Genomic DNA, 20,564 nt, shown 5'->3' with positions numbered 1-20,564 from the left:
TTAAAAAGTTAGATGATACTTAATCACCCCACATCTTCTGTTTTCAATCAAGAGAACTGTTCGAGACAGATCACATTTTTTAAAAAACTCTCTCTATTCTCACTACCTCTCCACAAGCAGATTGTTATTTAGTTTTTCTGCTTTTTGAAAGAGACGAGGCATACTTCCCCCACTCATTGCTCACAAGTTCTGACTTTGTAAAAACCACATCAACATTGGTATAGGTAAATCAGAAGTAGGGTTTATTCCACATATTCTTAAAACACAGAGTTACCTTGCAACACAAGCACATGCAAACACAGACATACATAGAATCAAAATGGATAAAGAGACTATTTAGTTAAATAGAAAACAATTGAGAAATGTATCCTGGCTTTGAAGATGGAGTCCAGAAGTTCAAAATTGGAGTTAGCAATCTGGAATTACTTTGATTTGGAGTGAGTTGACTGTCTAGTTGCCAGTTGAGGAGTTGCAGGCAGTTTCTTCTCTTTAAAAATACCTTCAAAAGTTTTAAGGAAGGTTTCCTTAAACGTGAGTTGTGTTTCACTAATTGTGCTTTGTGATGATATTGCAGCTTTAAGAGGGTATTTTGTCCTGGAGTTTTTGAAGAAAGGTTTCAAAGCAGAGATGCAGTACCAAACAAACAGAGCCAACCAGAACTACTAGAGTAAACAGCTTCTGAGGCCTTAAGTTTTTTTTTTAAACTTGGAACAACTGGAACAGCCTGAACAGGTACGATCAAGCTCTCAGAATTAGGAGTTGTAATTTTTTTAAACTGCCCCCCAAGTTTTCTCTGGATATTATTCCTCCTGGGCTGCTGGAGTTGCATGTCAGACAACTATTTTCTGAATTTGCCTTTTGCCAAGGCTGTGTTAGTGGGATGTTACTATATTGATACTGTTACTGTTTAGTAGTAAAATAATCTACTATTTTGTTAAGTCTTTCAACAGAGTTAAGTTATGCCAATTCCTTCTTTCTGTTGTTGTATTTTAACTACAGGTGATGAATAAAGTGTGTTTTACTTTAAAGCCAATCACTTGATCAATCAAGTTGCATTTGGAACTCAACAGCTTACATTTATCTCTAATATACGAAAAAGTTAGGGTCTAGCTATCTTCTGAATATTTTGAGGAGATTTGGTCTGGTCCAGAACAACTTGAGGTTTTTATTTGCAGAGTGCACAAAGATAAGTTCATGGCTGATTTTTAGGCAAGAAGCATTTCTTTTATAGCCTGGAGTTAGCGACATTGATCATAGTCAACAGATGTTGCATGGCATTGCAATGGCCCCTTGACCATCTGCTGTATTAAAATTGAAAGGTAGTTCAATGCTATGGGAGTTGCAGCCAAGCCACCTGCTTATATCAGCCATCTTTCTTTATTTTAGGCTACTCACTGTGTTACAAAACAATCAGTAAACGCATAGAAGTATTAATAATTGGTCTTTACTCTGCTCATGACAAATTGTATGTTTTTTATTAAAAAAAAGCAAAATAACCTTCATTATGTTTCAAGTGATTCCCTAAGTCAATTGTATTTTGCAAGCAGGTTTAACAAATATGATTCCAATCTTTTACAAAGATAGGTAGAGGGACAGGTAGCATTGAGGAAGACGCTGCAGAAGGATTTGGACAGGTTAGGAGGGTGGGCAAAGAATGTGCAGATGGAGTACAATGTGGGAAAGTGTGAGATCATGCACTTTAGTAGGAAGAGAGGCATGGACTATTTTCTAAATGGGGAGAAAGTTCACATGTCTGAAGTGCAAAGAGAATTGGGAGTTCTAGTCCAGGATTCTCTCAAGGTAAATTAGCAGGTTGAGTCAGAGGTGAGGAAGATAAATGCAACAATGGCATTTATTTTGAGAGGACTTGAATATAAAAGCAGAGATGTACTTCTGAGGCTCTATATTGCTCTGGTCAGACCATGTTTGGAGTTCTGTGTGCAAGTTTGGACCCCATATCTCAGGAAGGATATACTGGCCTTGAAGAACGTTCAGAGGACATTCACGAGAATGGCTCCAGGAATGAAAAGCTTAACATATATGAGGAACATTTGAGGACTATGGATTTAGACTTGATGGAGTTTAGAAGGATGGGGAGGGATCTAATTGAAACATACAGAATACTGAACGGCATGGACAAAGTAGAGGTTGGGAAGATGTTTCCATTAGTAAGAGAGACTAGGACCCAAGGGCATAGCCTTACAGTAAAGTGAAGACTTTTTAGAACAGAAATAAAGAGAAACTTCTTTGGACAGAGAGTGGTGAATCTATGGAACTCATTGCCACAGAAGGCTGTGGACGCCAGGTCATTGAGTATATTTAAAATCAAGATAGATTGGTTCTTAGGTAGCAAGGGGATCAAGGGTTACCAGAAGAAAGCGGGAGAATGGAGTTAAGAAATTTATCAGCCATGATTGAATGGCAGAGCAGACTCGATGGGCTGAATGGCCTAATTTCTGCTCCTATGTCTTATGGTCTTATATTCGTATAAACCTGCACTCCACAGATCTACTCCTATATTAACAGGCTGTTTTGCATTTACTACTTATGCTAGTTCATACCTGATGATCTTTGCCCTGACCTTACTTTACAAAATAACAATTCTGCAATTTTAGCACCCATTTCTTTTCTATATGATAAATTTCATCTTATTTTTAAGCTAATATCCTATAAATTCATATTTAACATTTTCCTTCATGCACCTTGCTTCCTCACTCAACTTGATTTTTCCTCCAGGTGGAACTTTTTCTTTTATTCCTTCTTGATCCGACCCTCCAGAAGTAGCTGCATTATTCTGATAATGGATCAATTGACCAGCAGCCTTCCACTAACATTTCCATACGCCAGTCCAAACAGCAAGAGTTGGTATGCTGTTCAAACACGCCTTCCAGCTGATGATATACAACTGGAGATTATTGGCTACAATATTAACATTTGATCCAGAGCAAATGAACTCTTACCTGAAAGGCTCAGGGTTTATTGGTGACTCCAGCAGCAACGTTGCCACCAGTAATGGGGCCAGAAGAGTCACAATGAGGGTTGTCAAGGTTATCCGGAAAACCTTCCCACTATATGCACTAAAAAAGAAAGATACTCAGGAATTTATAATGATATTGTGGAAAGAGAACGTTATTTTACATTAACTTGGTAACTTCTCAATGAATGTTTTAGGAGGAATGTGTGCCCCACAAATATTTCAACCTTCATTAAGTCTTCAGAAAAATATTCAAAGAACAGCAAAGTACAAACTTTACAGAGTCAGGCAGAAAATTCTGTACAGAACAAACTGTTGCCCTAATAGTTTTTTTCAAAATGTATGGTTTAGAGGCATTAATGCATATCAACACAGAGTCTAACAATTTCAGAAGAAAATGCATAAACCTGAATACAAACTGACATTTTCCAAGCTTGCATCAGTTCTGAGGAAGGGTCACTGGAACTGAAATGTTAACTCTGATTTCTCTCCACAGATGCTGCCAGACCTACTGAGCTTTTCCAGCAACTTCTGTTTTTGTTTGATGTGCAGCATCCACAGTTCTTTCAAGTTTTATATTCTGGTAATAATTCTGTTGCCATTTGCAATTCCTCTAGATCCAACTTTTGTTGCTTCACCAGTCTCATTACCACTTCCTTTCACTCCTTGTAGAGTGAAACAGCCTCTCAGGGGGAAACTGCAACAGCCACATTCGTGATACCACAGTTGGTTCTGCTGCACAGGGGATGGGCAAAAAGAGTGGAATTGCAATAGTCATAGGGGATCCAATTGTTAGGGGAATAGTTAGATGATTCTGCAGCCACAAATGAGACTCCAGGATAGCATGTTGCCTCCCTGGTGCCAGGGTCCAGGATGTCTCAGAGCAGCCACAAGACATCCGGGAGGCAGGGAGGGTTAACACCCAGTCATGGTATACAAGGTACACAGGTACACAATGTAAAAAAAAGTTTAAAAGCAGAACACAGCAAGTTAGGAAGCAAACTGAAAAGTAGGACCTCAAAGTGATCTCAGGATTATTACCAGTGCCATATGCTGGTCAGCATAGAAACTGGATATATTGGATGAATATATGGCCAAAGAAATTGCGTAAGGGGAAGGCTTTCAGATTCCCAAGGCTTTGGGACTGGTTGTAGAGAAGGCATGACCAATACAAACTGGACAGATTACACCTGGGCACGACTGAGTCTTATTTGCTAGAGTAGTGGAGGGTCTAAACTAAATTGGCAGGGGAATGGAAACCTTTGCAAGGAGTTACAGGAAGGGTAATCAAGGACAAGAACAAAAGTCAGCAAGGGGAATCAGAGAAGTGATAGGCAGAGGGATCAAGGGCCAGAGTCAAACAAGGCCATAGTAAAATATAGTGGGAATGGAACAAGCAATGTTAAAAAGACAAGCCTTAAGGCTTTTGCTGAATGCACAGAGCATTCAAAATAAAGCAGCTGAATTATTGCATAAATAGATGGAAATGGGTATGATATGGTTGGGATTACGGAGACAAAGCTGCAGGGCGATAGGCAGGTTAGGAAATGTACATCCAAGGTGTTCAGTATTTTGGAAGGATAGACAAAAAGGAAAAGGACTTGCTTAACTGGTTAAAGAAGATATAAACACAATATTTAGCAAAGATATTAGCTCAGACAATGTAAAATCCATGTGTGTAGACTGAAGAAATATCAAAAAACGTTAGTACAGATGGTATATAGACCACCAATTGGAGTGGTGATGGTGGCAACGGCAATAAACAGGAAATCAGAGATGCATGCAGTATAGGAGTATGTAACATGGACGTCTTTAATCTGCATATAGATTTGGCAAATCAAATTAGTCACAATACTGTAGAATAGGGATTCCTAGACTGTATATGGGATAGTTTTCTGTACCAATACGTTGAGGATCAGACCATCTGACACTGAGTATTATGCAATGAGAAAGGAATAATTGGTAATGCAATTGTGAGAGACACAGTGAAGTTGAATGACCATAACATGATACAATTTTTCATCAAGATAGAGAGTGAGGTAGTTGATTTTGAGACTTAGGTTTCTGTATCTTAAGGGAAACTACAATGTTATAAGCTGGTTATGATGGATTGGGAAATGTTAATGAAAGGAACGACATTGAGTGTTTGCCATTGCCTATCCAAAGATCAAATGGGTGAACTACAAAAATTGTTTATTCCTGTCTGATGCAAAAGTGGAAAGAGAATAATGAGAAGTTAAAGATAGTATGAGGTACAAAAATGAAGTATACAAATTAGCAAGAATAAAAATAATAGGCCTGAGCATTAGGAACAACTTAGAAGTCAAAAGAGGACCAAGGGAATAATCAAGAAGGGGAAAATAGAGTATGAGAGTAAGCTTACAGGGAATGTAAGAACTGACCATAAAGGTTTCTATAGATACGTAAAGAGAAAGAGAAAAGGATTGGTGAAAATTAATGACGGTCCCTTATGGTGAGAAACAAGGGGACTTATAATGGGGAACAAAGACACGGGTGATCAATTAAATTCCCTCTGTATTCATAAAGGAGGAGATGAATAACATATACCACAAATGATAGAGAAACAGAAGCAAATCTGTATTAGCACAAAAATGGTGTTGCAGAAATTGATGGAAGTGAAGGTTAAGAAATCCCTAGTGGCCCAAGAAACAGTGGATGCATTGGTTGTCGTCTTCTAACGTTCTATAGACTCTGGTACAGTTCCTATAGGTTGAGGGGTACCTAATGTTTAAAAAGGGTACAGAAAATGGAATATAGGCCTCTGAGTCTGACATCGCAAAAAGAGAAAATGCTAGAGTTTATTACCAAGGGTTCTACAGCAGAGCAGTTAGAAAACATTAGGAAAATTAGTCACAGTCAGCATGGATTTCCAAAAGGGAAATCACGTTTAACAAAGCTATTGGAATTCTTTGAGGATGCAACTAGTATGGTTGATAGTGGACGTGGTTTACTTGGATTTTCAGAAGCATTTCAATATACTCCCATGTAAGAAATTAGTGCATAAAATTAAAGCATTTGGGATTGGGGAAAGTGTATTGAGATGGTTAGAAAATTAGTTACAAGCAGAAAACAATAGGAATAAATTTTCGGCAGGTCAGGTTTGACACAAGGACCCCTGTTATTTATTAAATATGTTACAGATTAAATGAGGAAACTAAATGCATTATCTGAAAATTTGCAAATGATGCAAAACTTGGTGGAAGTGTGAGCTGAGAAGGATGCAGAAATTAAGTGTGATTTGAACAGGCTGAGCAAAAGGGCACATCCATGGTAGATGCAGTATCATGTGGATAAATATGGAGTTATCCACTCTGGTAGCAAAGAATAGGAATGCAGATTAATATCTGAATGCTTGCAAATTGAGGTGGTGAAATGTTCAACGAGACCAAGGTATCCTTGTGCACCGGTCACAGGAGCAGTGGGTAATAAAGAAGGCAACTGTATGTTGACCTTCCCAGTAAGAAGATTCGAGTACAAGATGTCTACCGCAAGCATACAGGGCATTGGTGAGGCCACAACTGGAATAGTGTGTGTAGTTTTGATCTCCTTATCACAGAAAGGATGTCCTTCTTATAGAGGGAGTGCAGCAAACATTCAACAAATTGATTTCTGGTACAGCAGGATTGATGTAGGAGGAATTGAGTCAGTTAGGATTGTATTCACTGGAGTTTAGAAGAATGAGGTGGGATTTCAGAAATCTATACAATTCTAGACAGCTTTGATGCAGGATCGATGTTCCCGATGGGGGGAGTCCAGAACAAGAAGTCACAGTTTAAAGATTAAGGGTAAAACGTTTAGGACAGGATTAGTGTATTGAGCTTGCTGATCAGCCAGGATCATAATGAATGGCATAGGAAGCTCAAGGGGTCAAATTGTTGACTCCTGCTCCCGTCTTCTATATTTTCTATGTTCTCTCAATGTAGACTACATGCAATTTCTACAATGAACAAGATATTACATGGTTGGGAAAGAGGAATCCTAATGCATCATTGCATTCAAACCATTAATAAATCCCCAAACAGCATGAACCATTTTAACTGTTAGTAGCATCCCAGGAAGTTATCATTGACCAGAACCTTAATTGGAACAGTTGTATAAATAACACCATCAGTAAAAGAGCAGTATAAATGCTGAAAGTTCTCTGTTGAGAACTAGAGGTCCTCTTCCAATCGGTGTAACTCAGCATTCCATATTTGATACTTCCTGTGTAGCATGAGACCTCATCTAACTGTAACATTCATACATAGCCTTCTTCAATCAAACAAATCTCTAAATGAAAACAGAAAAGATACCATAAGAATCAAAACTCTGCTTCTCCAAAATTTATTAGGTGCCACCCTACTCCCATTAATGCAGTATATCAAAGATAAGATTTTGATCTTAGAAAGAATGAAAACACACCTGTAGATAGAGGAAGGCAAAGGAAGAACTGTCAACTGACATAGTAGGGAGCGGTCTCATGTCCACGGGCCAAGAGGGTTGAGACAGCTGATTAAAGTAATTTTGATGGCCAGTTCCCAAAATAAGGTACATCAATCAACAGGTCATCAACCAGATGGAAGAACAAAGACTGTTGGTACTGAAACCACCAAATACTACCAGTGACCATCACAAGAGGTGTCAGACCACAAACGTGGGAATATGCTGTCTCTACTCCTGTGTTTTCAATGGTTCAGGTATCAGCAAAGCATTCTCATCTGTCAGAGGTCACATATTTCCTTTTTTTGCCTAAATGACTAATGAATCATATCTAAACTGCAGCTTCTCAATAAAATATCAGAAAATAGCAATAAATAGTCAACTGCCTATGCAGGATGACTGTGATGACAAATCCATTAAAATCAATATGTGACAAGTAACTCAGCTCCTAATTCCCCAAATCCCGTTCACCATCTACAAGGCAAAAGTCAGAAGTACGAAAGAATACTCTTTTACTTGCCTGAATCAAACAACTCCAAAAACATTCAAGAGGCTCAACACAATCTAGGATAAAACAGCCTGGACAACTGGCACCCGGTTCAAACAAATGTTGGAGGCAAAAGTACACATCTTCTATAAGATGCACTGCAGGAACTCTCCAAGGTTCCTCCACAGTACCTGGAAACCTGTAACCTTACATCCTTGAAGGACAATGGCACGTGATACAAGGAAACATCACCAAGCCAAAAACAATCCAGTCTGATACTATATTGATGTTCTTTTGCTGCCAACCAAGTTAAAATCCTGAAACTCATTTTCCAACAGCATTCTGGGTGTACATACATAGACAAGATAGACTGCATTAGTTCAAGAAGATAGCTCATCATCACCTTTTCAAGAGGAGTTAGGAACAAGCAACAAATTTGGCCTAATCCAAGATACTCATAACACAAAATAAAAACAATATATTTCCCTGCTTAACCCACCCGACATGGTTCATATCTAGGACTGCACAACATACTTACCTCTCCATAACATGCTTTCCACTAACAATCACACAAGTTTCCAATGCAAGAAACCTATTAAATACATACCACCCTGCAACTGTGGGAAACCTTTGCAGAAAATTCACTTTCAGTTTCCTGGGTAGAAGTATGGGTCCAAGACAAGTGTTCTAAACCTGAATAAGGGTACAAAGGCAGAGTTAGCAAAAGAAAACTGAAGAACTAGGTTAAAAGATAGGGCACCAGAGATGTGGTGGTCGATATTAAATAACTCTTGGCAAAGGTTTATCTCAATGAAAAAGACTCTGAAGGATGGATCATCTGTAGCTAAATGAGGAAGTTAAAGATCCATTCAAATTGAAAGACGCACTACAAATCTGCAAAGATCAGTGACAGGTCAAAATATTGGTCATATTTCAAGGGGCAAACAATGACTTGAAAAAGGGAAAAAGAAAACTTGTAATATAAAAGGAGACACAACAATTTCTGCAAATATTTAAATAGGAAAAGAGTAACTGAAGCCAATGTCGGTCCTTCAGAGTGAGAGTCTGGGGAATCAATAATGAAAAACAAGGAAATGGTAGAGGTGTTGAACAGGTACTTTATGGATGTCTTTGCTGTAGAAGGTTAGAAAACCTTCCAAAGATAAGGTGAGCATGAGGGAGCCACTTTAACCAATCACTATCACCAGGGAAGAGCTGCTGAGAAAATTATTGAATCTGTAAACCAAGTCACCAGAATTGGATGACCTTCATCTAAAAACCTTGAAAAGAAAAGACATTACTGACAACGTTCCAAAACCCTTTCCTTCTGGAAAGGTGCCAGAAATGATAAAAAAGCAAATATTACACCGTTATTCAAGGACAGAGTCAGAAAACAAAAATTATAGGCTAGTATATAGCTGCCATAGGAAAATTGCTAGAATCCATTATTGTGATTGCAGCAAGATACAGTACTTAGAAAATTGTAACGTGATCAAGCAGAGTCAACATGGCTTTATGAAAGAAAAATGGCGTTTAACTCATCTACAGGAGATTTTTTGAGGAAGTAACAAGCAAGGTGGATAAAGGAAAATCTGTACTTCAAGCTCCAAAAGGCAAATGATAGGGTGCTACATCAAAAGTTACTACACAAAGTAACAGCATGAATAAAAAACTGATCCCTGAACAGGAAATACACAGTAGGGATATGACGTGGAGGAGCCAATGTTGGACTCGGGTGGACATCGGAGGAAGGACAATCACCGATGAAGGCGCAGCACTCTGAAAGCTAGTGCTTCCAAAAAAACCTGTTGGACTATAACCTGATGTTGTGTAATTTTTAACAGTAGAGATAAATAGGCTGTTCTCAGCATGACAAGCTAAAACTAGCAGACTGCCTCAGGGATCAGTGGTGTGACATTGACGTCTATTGTAAACAGTCAATGACTTTGACGAAGAGACCAAATGAATGGTAGCTAAATTTGCCAATGACACCAAGATAAAGAAGCGAGTAAGTTGTCAATGAGGAGGATAGAGAGTCTTGCAAGGGTTTTAAAACAGACAATGAATCGGAAATATACTTAGATAAAGTAAAATCTCAGAAAATGTGAATTGTCCATTTTGGCTGGAATGATGGAAAAGCAGCATATTATCTAAATAGGGGAGATTACAGAACTCTGAAGTACAGAAGATTCTGGGTGCCCAGTTCATAAGTGTTCACAAAATGTTAGAGTGTACAAACAGAAAATGATAAGGAAGGGAAACAAACTGTCATTTACTTCAAGGGAAATGAAACGTAAAATAGCAATGCTTTCCTATAGTTCTACAGAGCTTTGGTGAAACTACATGTGAAGTTTCACATACAGTTTTGGTTTTTAAAAATACGTATAATTGGATTAGAAACAATTCAGAGAATTGACTTGACTGATAACCAGATGAGGGAGGGACCTTATGAACAACAGTATACAATTTGCACGTAAAGAAATTTCAGAACTCAGAGCACAAAGGAATCTTGGGTATCCTGGTACAAGTTAACATGTAAAACATTGACGAGATTAGGAAGCTAATGGAATGTTAGCATTTATTGCATGAGGAATGAAATGTATCTAAGGAGGTCTATTTGGCATTGATGAAACCACATCTAGAACATTGTGTACAGTTTTGATTTCCTTATTTAAAAAATACATAATTGCATTTGAAGCAGCTCAAAGAAGACTCACTCAACTCACTCCTGGGATGAAGGATTTATCTTACAAAGGAAAACTGAACAGTCATACAGGCCTTTTGGCCCATCATATCTATCCCAACTAACAAACACCAAACTACTAATCCAATTTACCTGCATTAGACCTGTTGTTTTAAGTGCTTGTCCCTATGCTTCTTAAATACTGCAAGATTACCTGCCTGCAACATCTTCTTAGGCAGCGTGCTCCATATTTCTACCATTCTCTGGCTGAGAATATATTTTCCTCAGATCTCATCTAACCCCTGACTCCTCACCTTAAATTTATGCCCTCTGATCTTCAACAAGGGGAAAAGATTTTCATGATCTGCCCTGATAATGCTTCCTATATGTAGTATATTTCAATCAGATCCTGGCTCAGCCTCGTCTGCTTGAAGGAAAGCAATCCCAGTCAACATCCTGGTGAATTTCTTCCGCATCCTCTCCAGTGCAATCACGTCCTTCTGATGGTGTAGCAACCAGAACTACACACAGCATTACATCTCAGAGCTAACCAATATTTTATAAAAGCGTAACAAGACTTCCTTACTCCTATATTCTACACCCCGTCAATCCCAAAAGCCTTCTCCACCACCTTGTTTACCTGTGTTGACATCTTCAGAGATTCATGGACTTGTACACCAAAGTCTTTTTGTTCCTTGGTACTCCTTCGGGATCTACCATTCATTGTGTATTCTCTTCTTTTATCAGACCTCCCAAAATGCATCACCTCACACTTATTAAGGTTAAATTCTATGTCATTGCACAAGCCAATTCGCCAGCTGAACAATATCAGACTGTAGCCTCAGACAATCCTCCGATCAACACCACCACCATCAATTTTCATGTCATCTGCAAATTTACTAATCATAACAACTTGGATGTTCATGCAGAAGGTATGTATATAAAGAGCAAGGGTACCAGCAGTGATCTCTGTGGTATACCACTGCTCACTGGCTTCCAATCAAAAAAGCAATCCTCCAACATACCTCCTATTTCCAAGCCAAATTTGGATCCAGTTTGCCGGCCTTCCACATGGGAGTTTGTCAAAGGCCTTAGCGAAATCCTTGAAAACCGTATAAACCACACTACCCTCAGTACATTTAGTCACATTTCTCTTTCCACTCTCTCAGACTAATAGCAAAGCTCCATTTACCCTAAGCAGAACATCACAAACTATACTGTCCCTATTAAACAGATACAGCATAGGGTTAGATAGAGTAAACGTTCCAACTACACTGTCCCCATCAAACACTCCCATGTCAGGGATGGAGGCTACTGGAGTTATAAAAATATGACAGGTGATCTTTTGAAATACACAAAATCCTGAGGAGACTTTGTTGGGAAAGTACCACAACCATGCCATACATATATTGTGCAGGTGGAGAGTGTGGCACTGGAAAAGCAGAGCAGGTCAGGCAGCATCCTAGGAGCAGGAGAATTAACATTTCCAGCATAAGCCCTTCATCAAGGAATCATTATGTGAGAAAGAGAGAGAGAGAAATATAGGGATCACAGTTTCACAAAAGGTGTTCCTTTAGAGACAGATTTCTTTTCTACCAGGGCCTTATTATGTCAAATTATCTCCCCAGAAAGCTTTGAAGTCTGCGTCAATTAATTTACTCAATGCAGATAGTGGTGGGCAGACAGGAAAGTGAGGGATGGAAGATAACCACCTCATCCATGATCTTGTAGAATGTTGGAACAGCGGACTAAATCTTATCTCCCACTCTGTTAATATTGACCTCAAAAGAAAGGGCAAACCCAGTCTATTACATTAAGGAACCCAGTTAGCACGGTTACTGTCAAAGGGTTGTTATATGACCGCGACCACCACGACATCCCACAAGATCCCTTGCTCAGAGCCGCTACCTCACATGCTTGGTCTCAGCGTCCCGCGATTCATCCGAAACGACCTGCGGCTGCTGTGGCCGGCGCTGCCGCAGACCTTCGGCCTCCTTCATGATCCCGGGCTCCGCTCCCACTGGACAACACCGCCCGAGGCCAGCCGCCCAAACTGGGAACGGCGGTGCGCGCCGTCAACTACGTCACCGCGGCGCAAGTTACAACAGGACGTCGAGGGGCGCGCGCACGACGGGCAGCAACTGCCAAATGGAAAGGGGCGGGGTTTCCTCTAACTGACCCCTTGGTGGTGAGGTTGCCTGAAAATGTCCAACTGAGGGTGAGTTTACCTGTAATTGTCCAACTGATGCTGGTTTTATCTGTAACTGTCCAACTGATGGTGAGTTTATCTGTAACTGTCCATCTGATGGTGATTTTACCTGTAATTATCCAACTGATGCTGATTTTATCTGTAACTGTCCAACTGATGGTGAGTTTACCTGTAATTATTCAACTGATGCTGATTTTATCTGTAACTGTCCAACTGATGGTGAGTTTACCTGTAATTGTCCAACTGATGATGAGTTTACCTGTAATTATCCAACTGATGCTGATTTTATCTGTTACTGTCCGACTAATGGTGAGTTTACCTGTAATTGTCCAACTGAAGGTGAATTTACCTGTAATTATCCAACTGATGCTGATTTTATCTGTAACTGTCCAACTGATGGTGAGTTTATCTGTAACTGTCCATCTGATGGTGATTTTACCTGTAATTATCCAACTGATGCTGATTTTATCTGTAACTGTCCAACTGATGGTGAGTTTACCTGTAATTATTCAACTGATGCTGATTTTATCTGTAACTGTCCAACTGATGGTGAGTTTACCTGTAATTGTCCAACTGATGATGAGTTTACCTGTAATTATCCAACTGATGCTGATTTTATCTGTAACTGTCCGACTAATGGTGAGTTTACCTGTAATTATTCAACTGATGCTGATTTTATCTGTAACTGTCCAACTGATGGTGAGTTTACCTGTAATTGTCCAACTGATGATGAGTTTACCTGTAATTATCCAACTGATGCTGATTTTATCTGTTACTGTCCGACTAATGGTGAGTTTACCTGTAATTGTCCAACTGAAGCTGAATTTACCTGTAATTATCCAACTGATGCTGATTTTATCTGTAACTGTCCAACTGATGGTGAGTTTATCTGTAACTGTCCATCTGATGGTGATTTTACCTGTAATTATCCAACTGATGCTGATTTTATCTGTAACTGTCCAACTGATGGTGAGTTTACCTGTAATTATTCAACTGATGCTGATTTTATCTGTAACTGTCCAACTGATGGTGAGTTTACCTGTAATTGTCCAACTGATGATGAGTTTACCTGTAATTATCCAACTGATGCTGATTTTATCTGTTACTGTCCGACTAATGGTGAGTTTACCTGTAATTGTCCAACTGATGGTGAGTTTACCTGTAATTATCCAACTGATGCTGATTTTATCTGTTACTGTCCGACTGATGGTGAGTTTACCTGTAATTGTCCAACTGATGGTGATTTTACCTGTAATTGTCCAACTGAGGGTGAGTTTACCTGTAATTGTCCAACTGAAGGTGAATTTACCTGTAATTATCCAACTGATGGTGATTTTATCTGTAACTGTCCAACTAATGGTGAGTTTATCTGTAACTGTCCAACTAATGGTGAGTTTACCTGTAATTATCCAACTGATGATGATTTTATCTGTAACTGTCCAACTGATGGTGAGTTTACCTGTAATTATCCAGCTGGTGGTGAGTTTACCTGTGATTGTCCAACTGATGGTGATTTTATCTGTAACTGTCCAACTAATGTGATTTTACCTGTAATTGTCCCACTAATGAGGGGAGTTTAATTTAGATAAATGTGACTTGCTTAATTTTGGAAAAGCAAATCAGGGTAGGACTTATGCACTTAATGGTAAGGTCCTGTGAAGTGTTGCTGAATAAATGACCTTAGAATGCTGGTAGATAGGATAGTGAAGAAGATGGGGTTCCACTCCACCAACCTCTGTACATCACATCATCCTCCACCATTTCTGCTACCTACAAACGGACCACACCACCAGAGATATATTTCCCTCCCCACCCCTATCTGCTTTCTGTAAAAACCATTCCCTCCACAATTCCCTTGTCAGGTCCATTCCCCCCCCCCCCCCACTCCAACTCACCCTTCCTTCCTGACATCTTACCCTGCCAGTACAGGAATTGCAAAACTTGTGCCGACACCTCCCCCCTCACCGTCTAAAGCTCCAAAGGAGCCTTCCACATCCATCAGAGCTTTTCCTGCACTTCCACACATGTCAGTTACTGTGTCCGTTGCACCCGATGTGGTCTCCTCTATGTTGGGGAGGACAGGATGCCTACTTGCAGAGCGCTTCAGATAACATCTCAGGGACACCCGTATCAACCAACCCCACCACCCCATAGCCAAATCCTTCAACTCCCCCTCCCACTCTGCCAAGGACGTGCAGGTCCTGGGCCTCCTCCATTGCCACTCCCTCAACACCTGACCCCTGGAGGAAGACAGCCTCATCTTTCGCCTTGGGACCTCCAATCAGACGGAATCAATGTGAATTTCACCAGTTGCCCCATTTCCCCTCCCCTCACCCTATCCCAGTTCCACCCTTCCAATTCCACACCACCCTCGTGACCTGTCCATCTTCCTTCCCACCTATCTGCTCCACCCTCCTCTCCGACCTACCTTTTCCCCTGTCTCTTCCCCCACCCCACCCCCAATATATCTCTCTACCCCCTCGGCTCACAGCCTCATTCCTGATGAAGAGCTTTTGCCCAAAATGTTGATTCTCCTGCTCCTCGGATGCTGCCTCACCTGTATGCTTTTCAAACATCACGCGCTTGACTCTATTCTCCAACATCTGCAGTCCTCACATTCGCTTAGTGAAGAAGGTGTTTAGTATGTTTTCCTTTATTGGTCAGATCTTTGAGTATAGAAATTGGGAGGGCATGTTGCGGCAGTATAGGACGTAGATTAGTCCAATTTTAGAATACTTGTGTGCAAATCTGGTCTCCTTCCTATAGGAAGGATGTTGTGAAACTTGAAAGGGTTCAGAAAGGGTTTGCAACGATGTTGCCAGGGTTGGAGGGCTTGAGCTAAAGGGAGAGGCTGAACAGGCTGAGGCTATTTTCCCCGGAATTTCAGAGGCTGAGGGGTAACCTTATAGAGGTTTACAAAACCATGAGGGGCATGGACAGGGTAAATAGACAAGGTGTTTTCCCTGGGATGGGGGAGATCAAAACAAGAGGGCGTAAGTTTAAGGGGGGAAAGATTTAAAAGGGACCTAAGGGGCAACTTTTTCACGCAGAGGTTATGTATGGAATGAGCTGCCAGAGGAAGTGGTGGAGGCTGGAACAATTACAACATTTAAAAAGCATCTGAATGGATATATGAATTTAAAAGGATATGGGTGAAATGCTGACAAATAGGACTAGATTTGGTTAAGATGTCTGGTCAGCATGGATGAGTTGGACTGAAGAATCGGTTTTCTGTGCTCTACATCTCTTATAACTCTAGTGGCAGTGTTTCTATAATGTCCAACTGATGGGAGTTCACTTAAACTGTCCTAAATGTGGGTAGTTCAGCTGTGACTGTCCAACTGATGATGACTTTATCTGTAACTGCCCTAATAATGGTGAGATTAGCTGAAACTGTCCCCTGATGTGGAGGTTAACAGTAACAGTCCCACTGATGAGTTCACCTGTAAATGACCAATTGATGGGGTTCATCTATAACTGTATCACTGATGGGTAGTTCACCTGTAACAGTTCCACTAATGGTGAGTTTACCTTTTAATGTCCGATTGATGGTGAGTTTACCTGTAACTGTGTGACTGATGGGGAGTTCACCTATAGATGTTTCACTGATGAGGGTTCACCAGTTACTAACCCTCTGATGATAAGTTTACTTGTAACTGTCCCACTGGTGGTGAATTTACCTGTTAATGCCCAATTGACAGGAAGTTTACCTGTAAATGTTCCACTGGGAGTTCACCTGTAACTGTCTGACTGAGGAATTATTTATCTGTAACTTATCTATTGCTGGGGGTGTTTACATGTAACTGTCCTACTGATGGTGAGTTCACCTATAACTGCCTTATTGATAAAGGCATACCTATTAATGTCCTACTGATGGGAGTTTACTTATGGGTTTACCTTTTCTGTCCAATGGAGGGGAATGTCCCTATCAGTTTTGCTGTAACTTACTTATTTACATGGGGTTTACTGGTGAGTTTATCTGTTGTTATCCAATGGTTAGAGAATTTACCTGTCAGTTAACCTGTTGACATCCTATTGAGGGGTGTTTATTGTAAATGTTCCACTGATGGGGATGAGTTTCCATATCAGTTTACCAGTTACCATCACATTAATGGCAACTTTACATGTACCACCTTTCCTGTAAGCTGAATTATTTACTGCCCTGTTGATGCTGAATCTACCTCACAGTTTACCTGCTACTGTTTTGCCGTCAGGACTGACCACCTGAAGGTGCTGGGTATTTGGTTCGGGGGGGCTGGGGCGTGCGCCAAGACCTGGGAGGAGCGGATCAGGAAGATGAGACAGAAACTAGGCAGATGGGGGCAACGGTCGCTCTCCATCGCGGGAAAAAACCTGGTCATCAGGTGTGAGGTACTCTCAGTATTGCTATATGTGGCACAGGTCTGGCCTATCCCCAGGACCTGTGCCGCCGCAGTCACCCGGGCCATCTTCCAATTCATTTGGAGATCAAAGATGGACCGGGTCCGAAGAGACTCTATGTACAAAGACCGGTGCAATGGGGGAAAAAACACGCCCAATGCCACCCTCACCCTGATGGCCACCTTTGTGTGTGGCTGCATCAAGCTGTGCGTGGATCCCCGGTACGCAAACACCAAGTGTCACTACGTACTGAGGTTCTACCTGTCCCCGGTGTTGCGAAGGATGGGCCTGGCCTCGCTGCCGCGGAACGCTCCGAGTAGTTGGACCGTTCCGTATCACCTGTCCTTCGTGGAGAAATTTATGAGGAAAAACACCTTTGACCACAAGTCCATCAGGAAGTGGTCAGCACGTAGTGTCCTTGAGACCCTTCGGGAAAAGGAGAGGGCGGATCCTGTCGAGCGGTTCCCTGAGCAGACTGTCAAAGCCATTTGGCAGAATGCCTCATCGCCAGAACTTTCCAACAAGCACCAAGACGTGGCTTGGCTGGTGGTGAGAAGGGCTCTGCCTGTGAGATCCTTTATGCACGCCCGGACTCTCTGCCGCACCGCACGCTGCCCTCGAAGTGGCTGCGGGGGGGACGAGACTGTCACACACCTCCTTCTGGAATGTGCCTATGCAGAGGAAGTCTGGAGAGGAATGCAGTGGTGCTTGTCGAGGTTCGTCCCGAGCAGCGCCGTGACGCGGGACTCCGTGCTCTACGGCCTGTTCCCCGGGACTCACACCGAGACGAACATTAACTGCGCCTGGAGGATCATCAACTCGGTGAAGGACGCTCTCTGGGCGGTCCGAAACCTGTTGATCTTCCAGCTGAAGGAGTTGACCCCGACCGAGTGTTGCAGACTGGCACATTCCAAGGTCCAAGACTACGTGTTGAGGGACGCGCTGAAGCTTGGGGCAGCTGCCGCCAAGGCGCGGTGGGGAAAGACCACTGTGTAAGATCGGCCTGCCGAAAGAAGAACAGGGGGCCCATACAGACGTTTTTTTGGGCTCTGCTGATGCCTCAGCCAAATATATGTATATATACAAGATTGAAAAAATGCACAGGATTGTAAAGGACAAGAATAAAGTCGAATCTGTGTTTGTAAATATGGACATATGTATGGCATGATCCAATGTACAGACCATCAAATCATTTATGAATAAAGTATATTTTTGAAATAAAAAAAAAGCTACTGTTTTGATGTGGTTAAGGAGGTGATGGGCAGGCGCCTCCTCGTCACTGATGTCATGTATGCTCCCCGAGACTGATTAATGTGTATGCCCCAATGGGTAAGAGTGAACGGTTGGCCGTCTTGCAGCAGCTTCCACTGTTGCTGGCTATGTCCAGGCTGGTCATTCTGGCCAGAGACTTCAACTGTATCATTGATGCAGATAGACGATTCGGCGGCAGGGACAGTAAGCTGGATGTCACGTCCAGAGTCCTGATGGAAACGGTCAAAGATGCCAAGCTGCACGACGTCTTCAGCACCCCTGCAGACAGAGCGCAGCCTAGATACACCTGGTCACAGGCAGACGGGTCTATACGCTCAACGATAGATTACCTATTTGTGTCCCGAACGTTCTCGGTCAGATCCACTGATGTCAAGCCAGTGTTCTTTTCTGACCACTGCCTCCTGCTGGCTGACTGTCACTTACAGGATGAGCAGCGGGCTGGTAAGGGAACATGGAAGCTGAACACCAAGCTGTTGAGCCCGGGAGACATTGAGGAGCTCAAGAGGGAGGACGGAGAACTGTGAAGCCCCTGTTTGAGTCTCCAGGGGACTGATGGGAAACAGTAAAAGGGAACATCAAGAGGTTCTTCATCCTCAAAGGTGTTCAGGAGGCGAGAGAGAAGCAGGGAAAACTGTCCCAATTCCAGGAAAGTATGCAGAACCTACTCCTGCTGCAGACAATGGGGTCAATGTCACGAAGGACCTCCAGGAGGTGAAGGGCCAGCAAGCCTCGCTCTTTGCCTCAGAGGCCTCCAAGATAATCTTCCGGTCCAGTGTCCGCTCCGTGGAGCAGGACGAGAAGTGCTCACATTTCTTCTTCCAGAAAGTGCACAAAGAGAGCTCCGTGCTTAGCAGCCTGAAGGAAGAAGATGGCTTGGTAACATCATCTCAGGCTGACGTCATGAGGATCAGCAAGTCCTTCTATGCCAGTCTGTATGACTCAAAGCCAACCTAGTTGTTCCTGTCCTCTATCACAGAGGTCTTAGACAACAGAACACGAGAGACGCTGGGCCAGCCGCTATCTCTGGATGAGCTGACCAAGGCCCTCGAGTCCTTCGAAAAGAATAAAACTCCCTGAAGCGATGGCTTACTGGTCAAGCTCTATTCTGCTCTGAGGGACTTGATGGGCCAGGACCAGCTGGAGGTGTATGTCAGTATGCTTCTGGCAAGTACCATGAGTGAATCCATGAGGAAAGGCATCATCACCCTCATCTACAAGCGGAAGGGGGAGAGGGAGGAAATCAGAAATTGGAGACCAATCTCACTATTGAATGCGGATTACAAAATCTTGGCAAAGGTCATCGCCAACCGGGTCAGGTCTGCTCTGGGGTCGGTGATTCACCCTGACCAAACCTGTGCTGTACCAGGCAGGAAGATCGCTGAGAGTCTCGCACTCCTCAGGGATACGATCGCCTACGTGCAGGACAGGCAGCTGGACACCTGCCTCATCAGCCTGGACCAGGAGAAAGCCTTTGACAGGATATCACTTACGTATATGAGAGATGTTCTCTCCAAAATGGACTTTGGGGAGGGAATCTGCAATTGGGTCAGACTGCTCTACACCAACGTTGTCAGTGCAGTCTCAATCAATGGGTAGGAATCAGATAGCTTCCCAGTCAGATCTGGAGTCAGACAGGGCTGCCCTCTCTCTCCTGCCTTGTTTGTGTGCTGCATAGAGCCATTTGCCGAGTCCAACAGGAAGGATGCGAGCCTGAGAGGGGTGACTATTCCTGGCAGCGGGGGCCTGCAGGTTAAGGCCTCCCTGTACATGGATGATGTTGCCGTTTTCTGCTCAGATCCGCTGTCCGTGCACAGACTCTTGTACATATGTGACCTGTTCGAACAGGCCTTGGGAGCCAAGGTAAACCGAGGCAAGAGCGAGGCCATGCTCTTCGGGAACTGGGCTGACCAATCCTCCATCCCCTTCACCATCATGACTTACCACCTGAAGATGCTGGGGATTTGGTTCAGAGGGGCTGGGGTGTGCGCCAAGTCTTGGGGGGAGCATATCAAGAATGTGAGGCAGAAACTGGGCAGCTGGAAGCTACAGTCGCTCTCCATTGCGGGTAAAAACCTGGTCATCAGGTGTGAGGCACAGTCAGTGTTGTTATATGTGGTAC

The 20,564-nt window shown here is 42.4% G+C and overlaps 1 protein-coding gene across 1 annotated transcript in view; it reads right to left on the bottom strand.

Moving 5' to 3' along the window:
• The window catches only part of apmap (adipocyte plasma membrane associated protein), a 47,455-nt gene extending 34,786 nt beyond the window's left edge, over window positions 1-12,669 (bottom strand). The window contains exons 1-2 of the mRNA XM_072581308.1: window positions 12,493-12,669; window positions 2,961-3,077 (exon numbers count right to left, since the gene is read on the bottom strand). Coding sequence (XP_072437409.1) covers window positions 2,961-3,077; window positions 12,493-12,584 — 209 coding nt within the window. The 5' untranslated portion in view covers window positions 12,585-12,669. The remainder of the gene's footprint in view (window positions 1-2,960; window positions 3,078-12,492) is intronic.
• Window positions 12,670-20,564: the final 7,895 nt, after the last annotated feature.

This window comes from Chiloscyllium punctatum, chromosome 11 (genome assembly GCF_047496795.1).
Source record: "Chiloscyllium punctatum isolate Juve2018m chromosome 11, sChiPun1.3, whole genome shotgun sequence".
Classification (NCBI taxonomy): Eukaryota; Metazoa; Chordata; class Chondrichthyes; order Orectolobiformes; family Hemiscylliidae; genus Chiloscyllium; species Chiloscyllium punctatum.
Note: the sequence above shows the minus strand (reverse complement) of the source record. Positions and strands in the feature narration are given on the sequence as shown.